Source organism: Fukomys damarensis, unplaced genomic scaffold (assembly GCF_012274545.1).
Source record: "Fukomys damarensis isolate Sample0158 unplaced genomic scaffold, DMR_v1.0_HiC HiC_scaffold_19, whole genome shotgun sequence".
Taxonomy (NCBI): domain Eukaryota; kingdom Metazoa; phylum Chordata; class Mammalia; order Rodentia; family Bathyergidae; genus Fukomys; species Fukomys damarensis.
This window is the reverse complement of record NW_022900931.1, coordinates 58542163-58551320: the sequence shown is the minus strand read 5'-3', so window position 1 is coordinate 58551320 and position 9158 is coordinate 58542163. Positions and strand designations below refer to the sequence as shown.

Sequence of the window (9158 nt, the reverse complement as noted above, 5' to 3'; positions counted from 1 at the left end):
CCTGCGGACGGAGGCGGGGCCTGGGGGACAGAGCCCCGCCCTCGCCCTGCGGAGCCGCATCCACGCTCACCTCGAGCACCTTCACGCCGCTTCCTCCCCTCGCCGGAAGGTGGCGCTGCTGCTGGCGGTGTGCAGTGACGTCTACGCTGGCCTGGCGGGCGGCGAGAACCGGGGTAAAGGAGGGGCGGGCGTCTCCCCGGGTGTGAAGTGGCCGAGAAATAGAAGGCGCCTGTGCGGGCTTCGCATGGAGGGAGAGGGCACACCCTGGCTGCAGGTTCCCACGGGGACCTGGGAATCGGATGGAGGTGTCTGCGCGCCCCAGTCACCTCCGGACCTGACCTCCGGCTTCCCCAGAGCCCGTAGGGGCCGACGCCTTCCTGCCCGCGCTGACCGAGGAGCTGATCTGGAGTCCGCACATCGGGGAGACCCAGCTGGACGTGGAGTTTCTTATGGAGCTCTTGGATCCGGAGGAGCTTCAGGGAGAGGGTGAGCCCACCCTTCCAGCAGGGCCGCAGGAGTTCAGGCGAGCAAGCCGCAGGGGTGCTTGGGGTGACCAGGGACCCCCCTTCTCGCCCTAGCCGGGTACTACCTGACCACGTGGTTTGGGGCGCTGCACCACATTGCCCACTACCAGCCCGACGAGGGCCGCGCGCCCCAGGGGCTCAGCTCGAAGGCCAGAGCCTCCCTGCGCCAGTGGCACCGCCGACGGACACTGCACAACGCTGCACAAAGAGAATCAATCTGGAGCTCAGGTGACCGCCTGTCTGGGATGCAGGTGACAGGAAGGGTGGGACCATCACCCTCTGACCCCCACTTCCACGTCTCTTTACAGGCCGACCTGTCTTTTGAGGAGCCGTGGGCAGTAGGGGCGGTGACTGCACCCGATTTATCATTAGGGCTCTCAGAACCTCTGGTCTTCAAGCAAGAGGCAGGAGGCAGCTGGGACAACATGTGGTTTGGGGGTAGCAAGGAGGAGTGCGGCCCGGAAAAGGGGCCTTTGCCTTGGCTGTCCTGCTGCCTGGCACGCTCTTCCCTAATATACACAGTGTTCCTCACTGGGCCCCTTCAGGTCCTGAGGCGGATGTGACCTCAGTGAAGTTTTCCCAGACCCCCTTGCCTAAAATGCAGGCCCTCCCACCTGGCCCACCCTGTGATAGGCAGAATAACGTGCCCCCAAAGATGTCTGCATCCCTGGCTAGGGATTTAGCTTAGTGGTACCACTGCCTGCTTCACAAGCACAAGGTCCCAAGTTCCATCCTGGGTGCCGAAAAAGAAAAAGAAAAAAGGTCCCCATCCTCATCCATAATCTGCGGTAAATGGGGCCTTACAGGGGCGATCACATTAAGGACCAAGATGAGGTTTCCCAGGATTTTGGTGGCCCTGTGCAATCACAAGGGTCCTTATAAGAAGCAGGAGGGAAAGAGGATCGATAAGGCCAAGAACCAAGAAAAAATGCAGACATTCTATAAACTGAAAAAAAGCAAGAAATGGCTTCCCCTTCCAGAACCTGCAGGAGGAACTGCCCAGCTGTTGATTTTAAACACCTAACACCCATTTTGGACTTCTGACCTCTAAAGCTTTAAGACAATAAAACTGTATTTTTTAAAGTACTAAGCTTGTGGCATATCATTACAGCAGTGATAAAACAAATACTCTCCTTTAATTTTTTTCTAAAACACCATATGATGTATTTATTGTGTTAATGGTCCACAGTCTTTTGCTTAGGATAGCACTTTCCAATAAAAATGCAACACAAGCTATGTATATAATTCTAAATGTTCTAGAGACTGTTTGTTTGTTTGTACCAAGGATTGAACTCAAGTCCTTGCACTTTTGAGGCAGGTGGTGGAACCACCGTGCTAAATCTCCAGCCCTAGAGACTGTACTTTTTAAAAAACTAAAAAGATGACTGGGGTGTAGCTCAGTGAAAGAGTGCCTGCTTGGCACACTGAGTTCCATCCCCAGCACACATCCATCCCCTAAAAAGAAACAGTGAAATTAAATTTAATAATTTATTTAACTCAATATATCCCTAATATATCACTTGGACATATAATCATACTTTCAAATTATTCAGCTATTCAACACTCATTTAGATGCATATGCTAAGTCTTTGAAAACCAGTTCAATACTTTGTGAATGAACCAGTAAGCAAGGTTGTAGTAGGTGACAAATGGCCTCCCTCCCAAGATTCTAGTCTCTGCAATCCTTGAATGTTACCTTATTTAGAAATAGTGTCTTTATAGCTGTTAAGCATCTTAAAGTGGGGGACATTCTCCAGGATTGTCAATGTTGGCCCCAGATGCAGAGGGAAATGTGACAAACAGGAAGGTGATGTGAGGACTGAGCAGAAATGTTCAGAGATGGGCCGGGGATTTAGCCCAGTGGTGCCTCCCCTGCTTTGCAAGTGCAAGGTCCTTGAGTTCTATCCCTGGTACCAAGAGAGAAGAAAAAAAATAAAAGCAAAAGTTTGAGGGCCAGAGATTTAGCACAGTGGTGCTGCCGCCTACCTCACAAGTGCAAGGTCCCAAGTTCAATCCCCGATACAAAAAAAAAAAAAAAAAAAAAAGAAAAATTATCAGGGCCAGGGATTTAGCTCAGTGGTTCCAGCACCTACCTTGCAAGAGTAAAGTCCCGAGTTTGATCACCAGTACACACACACACATACACACAAGTTCAGAAATGCTATCTTTGAAGATTGAAATGATGCAGCCATGAGCCATGAAGCCAGCAGCCACCAGAGCTGGGGCAGGGAACACCCTGGAGCCTCCAAAGGGAGCCTAGCCGCACCAGCACCTTGGTTTCTAGCTCACACAGGCTGATTTCAAGCTTCTGTCCTCCAGAATTGTGAGAGAACAAATTTTTACTCTTTTAAAGCACCAAAATTGTATTCATGTGTTATTACAGCCTCTGGAAACTAATAGTTTCTCATTTTAAACTGGGTGTGGTGGTGTATGCCTACAATGTCAGGGTTCTTGAAGGCTGAGGCAGGAGGATTGAGAATTGGATCTCACACTGGGCAACTCAGCAATTTAGTGAGTGAAGCCCTGTCTCAAAAGAAAAGAAAGGAAAAAATAAGAGAAAAGTGGCAGGGGGTGGGTGGGAGAGAAAAGGAAGAAAGGGCCAGGCGTGGTGGTGCACGCCTGTAATCCCAGCACTCAGGAGGCTGAGGCAGGAGAGTCGCTGTGAGTTCAAGACCAGCCTGGGCTACATAGTGAGTTCCACGTCAGTCTCAACTACATAGTGAGACCCTGTTTTAAAAAACAAAACAACAACAACAACAACAAAAGTAAAAGGAAGAAAGGAAAAAGAAAAGAGAGGGAAAGAAATGGAGGAATGGGCTGGTGCAATAACAGTGCAAAGGCCCTAGTACTGCAATAACAACAGCAAAAGTTACATTTTATCTCAGGAGGAGGTGTACAGAGAGGACAGTTAAGGGGTACAGTGGTGCAGTTGGATAGGAGGGATCACTCCTCAAGTTCTGAGGAGAGCGGGTAACTGGTTGACAACAATTGTGTATTTCATATAGCTGCTAGAGCAGATTTTCAGTGTGCCAGACACAAAGAAATAATAAATATTTCAGAGGGTGGGTACGTCAATTACCCGATCTGATCATTACACATTGCATATGCCTGTTTTATGGTACTACAGTATACTCCATAAATATTATGGAGTACAATTATTATGTGTCAACTAATTTTTATAAAAATTACATTTTTATATTTTATAATGATCAAAATTTTGTAAGTTTAGGTATGAGCTTTAAAAATCCCAGGAAATAATGTTTTTTGCTTGCTTTTTGGAGTTTTTGGTGTGGTTTTTTTTGTTTTGTTTTGTTTGTACTACAGGTTGAACCCAGGGCCTTCCCACTGAGATACATCTCCAGCTCTTTTTTAATTTTTTATTTTGAGACGGGGTTTGCTAAGTTGCCAAGGTGTCCAGGCTGAGCTCCAACTTGCAATCCTCCTCCCTCACCTCTCAGGTTTCGGCTCAGCTGTTGCCTCTCTGTGACCTCTCTGTGACTTGTTTAAAAGTTCTGTTTTCGCTGGACGTGGTGACTCACGCCTGTAGTCCCAACAATCAGGAGGCTGAGGCAGGAGGATCACCACGAGTTCAAGGGCAGCCTGAACTGCGTAGCAAGAGCCTGCCTCAGATAACAAAAAACAAAAGAAGCAAAAAAAAAAAAAATCAAGCAAACAAAAGCTTTATTTTACTATTTGTTCATCTTTTGATACTGAGAGTGGAACCCAAGTTCTCACACATGCAAGGCAAATGCTCTACCACTGAGCTACATCCCCAGCCCTGCTTTTTATTATTTTTTTATCTGCTATTACATAAAAGTCAATGGTTCTTAGAAGCAACTGGTTACAAGGTGCAAATTCTAGAAATAAACCCTGGCATATATGCTCAAATAATGTTTTACAAGGGTGACTAGAACATTTGATGGGGGAAACAACAGTCTTTATAACAAATGGCATTGGGAAAATTGGGTGGATATCTTTGTACAAAAGAATGAAGTCAGGGCTATTGTGTGTAGCTCAGGAGTAGAGCGTAAGCTTCTAATATGCCCTGGGTCAGACCCTTACCTCACATGGTATATAAAGACAAACTTGAAACGGATCACGTAAAAGCCAAAACAATAAAACTCTTAGAAGAAAACTGTGGGGAACTTGGGATTTACCTCAGTGGTGCAGCGCCTGCCTCACAAGCACAAAGTCCTGAGTTCAATCTCTGGTACCAAACCAAACCAAACCAAAAAAAAAAAAAAAAAAAAAAAACCCAACAACAACAAAAAACCCCCCTAGGTTGGAGTTACATCAGAATAAATCGCACTTGAGATGCCATAAAATGAGAATGTACTGACTACTCCCAACCTCCTGAGCATGCTTCCTGAGCAGTCTCAGGAGGCTGCACAGGACCCCATGATTTTCCCTCATGATTTTGGGCCCAACTGGGGGCTGCACTCAGTGCTACTGTGTTGTACAGGAAAGGTCAAAATGCAAAATCTGAAGTATGGCCAGGGATGTAACTCAGTGGTTCCACCACCTGCCTCACAGGTGCAAGGACCCTAGTTCAATCCCCAGTACCCCCCGAATCTTGCATCAATTCAGAATCTGAGGTATGACTAAGTGTTGTGGTACATGTCCATAATCCCAGGACTCTGGGAGTCTGAGGCAGTCAGTGTAGGGAGTGGGAAGGGGACGTTATCAGGACCTTTACCCTGGTTCCTGGCCTGTGAGCCACCACAGTACAAGGAGAATTCAAGGAGAGACACAAATGAGCCTTAGAGTGGGGAAGCTGAGCCTTGGGTCCTGGTCAGTGCTGCTGATGGCAGCAAAGACAAAGGCCCCCAAGCACATCCAGTGTTTATTGAATACAATCGTGAGCTAGGGAGCTTGGGAGTCATCTAGTGAATTACTGCCGAGCACCTGGCCTGGTGGCCCCAGGCAGGGCTGTTAGGGAGTCTGCACTGCTTATCTTCTGGGATAGAAGAAACCGGTACTGGGACCAGGTGCAATTAGCAAGCAACCCACAAGGTCAGTGAGAAGCCATAATTCAGGGGAGAGGGTTATAGTTGAGGTCACACTGAACTCAGCTGCACGTAACTCAGCAGGGCCCTGCCACTTCAGTGAGCAGGACTTAGGACTCAGTGACAGCCATCAGGAGCAATGCTAGCCCAACTCTGCTAGGTGACTGTCCATCTGATTCACGCAGGCCTTTGGTCTGACTCCTGATATAAAACAGTATAGCTGAATTAGGGAAGGCAAGAAGCACGTGCCACTCATAGTCTAGTACTGGGCAGGGATGTCTCCTACAAGGCAAGAGGCAACTTTGAGCCCAGAATGGGCAACTTAGTGATTTATAGATTAAAAAAAAAAAAAAAAAAAAAAAAAAAAAAGCACTGGGGATGCATTTAAGTAAGAAGGCTCCAGGCTTAATCCCCAGTACCACAAAAGAGCAAAACAAAACTTGAAGTGTGATGGCTATTAAATGCAGATGGCTTTTGCATCACTATAAAATCAAAACATCAGGCTGGGGTGTAACTCAGTGGAGGAATGCTTGCCTAGCAAGCTGGAGGCCTTGGATCATATGCCCAACAACAAACAAATAACAATGGCAAACCATGGTACACTTTGGAGGCTGGGGCAGCAAAATTAAGAGTTTGAAGCCATTTGGACTACATCATGAGAATCTGTCTCAGAAAAAAATACAAAAAATATCTGGCTGTTGTGGCACGCACCTGTAATCTCAGGACTTGGGAGGCTGAGGCAGGAGGGTCACCGTAAATTTGAGGCCAGCCTGGTTACAGAGTGAGTTCAAGGCCAGCCTGAACTATAGCAGGCAACCCTGTCTTTAAAAAAAAAAAAATGAAGAATTGTAAGTCAAATTGTAGTCTAGAGACTGTATAGACACTCCTCATTTAATGACCAAATTCTGTTCATTTGACTAGGTCATTAAATGAATTGGTCACTAAATGAGAAATTGTATAGTATGTACATCACAAAATTCAAAACAAAAAAATGATCAAAGGGGCTGGGGATGTAGCTCAGCAGTGCCGTGCCTATCTGACAAGCACAAGTTCCTGAGTTCGATCTCTGGTACCAGGAGAAATAAGAAAAAAGAAAAAAAGAAATGGTCAAAGGAAACTCCAATTTGATGACTTCATTTTTATTTGCTTAACTCGTACATGTAGTAGTAATGTAATGTAATGTATAACAAAACATAAAACTACAGCACTGTGCTATACAGCAGAATCAGCAAAGTTACAACACTTGCTAGATGTGGTGGCTCAAGCCTATAATGCCAGCACTCAGGAGGCTGAGGCAGGAGGGTCACCGGGAGTTCAAGGCCAGGCTTGGCTATATAGTGAGTTCAAGGTCATCCTCAAAAAGACATAGCAAGACCCTGTCTCAAAAAAACAAACTAGTGGGGCCAGGGATGTGGCTCAGTGTGGTGCTGCACCTGCCTGGCAAGTACAACGTCCTGAGTCCGATACCCAGTACCAAAAAAGAAAAAAGGGCCAGGGATTTAGCTTAGTGGTTCTGCCGCCTGCCTCGCAAGCACAAGGACCTGAGTTCAATCCCTGGTACCAAAAAAAAAAAAACCCCCAAAAAAACAAAAAACCCAACCCCCCCAAAAAATCACTGTATAAACAAGGTGTACATTAAGGTTCTATAAACAAGATGTACATAATTGTACAAAAAAACAGATGGGTCATAAGTCCAGACAGTCACTGAACATATAGATCATTAAACAAGGAATATCTGTGTAATAAGTAAACTTGAGTGTTTCCCTGAGTTCTGAGACTAGCCTAACAAATTAATCAAATCTGAGGAGTGGGTTGCGGGAATTCCCAAATCAACTGGTCAGAAGTGCAGGTGACACCCTGGGATTTGTCACTGGCCCTAAGGTGGAGGCTGTTTTGTAGAGACAGCAACATCTTGGGATCTGATGCTATCTCAGGTAGATAGAATCAGAACAGTTAAATTACAGGATGCCCAGTTGCTCCACAAACTGGCTGTAAATTGCTTGGTGTGTGTGGGAAACCCCTTCCCATCTGCTGTGTGAATTGTGTGGGAGGAGGAGGAGAAGGCCCCCCACCAAAAACACAGGGAGAAAGCTTCATGACCCTGGATTTGGCAATGACTTCTTGGATATGATATCAAAAGAACAGGCAAAAAAAGAGAAACAAATAGCTCTATATCAAAATTTAAAATTTTCGGGCCCGGGATTTGGCTCAGTGGCACCGTGCCTGCCTTGCAAGCACAAGGTCCTGAGTTCGATTCCTGGTACCCGCCCCTCAAAAAAGGAAAAAAATTAAATTTCTGTGCATTATCCTGATGCAGTGGGACACATCCAGCTACTTGGAAGGCTGAGGCAAAAGGATTGTGTCAAGCTAGGCTGCACAACAAGAACTTATCTCAAAAACAAACAAAAAAGAAAATAACAGACATAATAATAAAGAGTAATTATTGAAATAAACTGTTCTTATGCTCTGAGACAGCACTTCTAGGCATTTGTCCACTGATACATTTGCAGATGCGAAAATTATTTTAAGTACCAGGTTGTCATTGCAATACTGTTTGTAGTTGCAAAAATGCAGGGTCAGCCTCAGTGAGCTTTCATAAAGTAGAGCGCAGGGCATCTATAGGAAAGGGGATTTTAAGAGACGCTACTGAAAACCTGGGCCCTGGGTCTCTGTCTCCTGCGAGCCAGTACGATAGCCGAGATAGGAAAGTGGAAAATAAAGACAGAGACAGAGAGTTGAGAGAATCAGAATCTTGGCCTGATCGAAGCTGCTCTGGGCAGCAAAGACAAAGGATCCCAGGACATCCAGTGTTTATTCATTACAAGCGTGGGAAGAGGGGAAGCTGGGCCGGCCTCGGACACCAGCTGATAACAAGCACCGAGCAGGCAGGACTGCAGAATGAGGGCACAAGATTATCTTTGCTGAAGGGAACAAACGGTTAATTCAGAAGCAAGGAATTTAGTTGGAGCTGAGCTGACCTTGGCTGAAAGTGAGCTTAGCTGCTTGGACTACTTCCACTGTCACACAGCTGAATTACGGAGGGGCCAGAAGCTTGTGCCACGATAGCCTGCTAATACTGGGCAGAGGTGTCCGCTACAGACGCCCGTCCAAGGAAAACTATCCAGATATTAAAACATGGCTGTGGAGGTGGCTCCGTGGCACAGGAGACAGGATGGGAAGGGGGAGAAGAAGGGAAAAGAAACAGGGGAGAATGAGAGGGAGGAGGGGGAGCGGAGGAGGAGACGAGGCTGCCTCTGGGAACATACAGCGCGTATACTTCGGAAAGCATCTGGGCATTGGCCAGTGATGCTGAAAGAGAATGTGCGTGGGACCAGTAATCCCTCTCCAAGGCAAGTGCCCCGAAAACTCCCACACACGGATCCTAGCAGGGATCACTCGGAATGGTCAAAATGATCGCCAAATAATTAGGAAATCCCTAAATGCCCACCATCAGTAGCATCAACAGATTGTAGTACATGGAATATCTTCAGTAATGAAAACCAGTGAATTAAGAGGTATTCTTAGGCTGGGGATTTAGCTCAGTGGTTCCGGCACCTGCTTTGCAAGCGCAGGGACCCGAGTTCGATTCCTGGTATCAAAAAAAAAAAAAAAAGAAGAATGAAGAAGA

At 46.4% G+C, this 9158-nt stretch overlaps 1 protein-coding gene across 1 annotated transcript in view; it reads left to right on the top strand.

Moving 5' to 3' along the window:
- Rinl (Ras and Rab interactor like) overlaps positions 1-1610 on the top strand; it is a 6180-nt gene extending 4570 nt beyond the window's left edge. Inside the window, 4 exon segments of the mRNA XM_033765777.1 lie at positions 14-173; positions 355-486; positions 579-752; positions 833-1610. Of these exon segments, the coding sequence (XP_033621668.1) occupies positions 14-173; positions 355-486; positions 579-752; positions 833-849 (483 nt within the window). The 3' untranslated portion in view covers positions 850-1610.
- The last annotated feature ends 7548 nt before the right edge of the window (positions 1611-9158 follow it).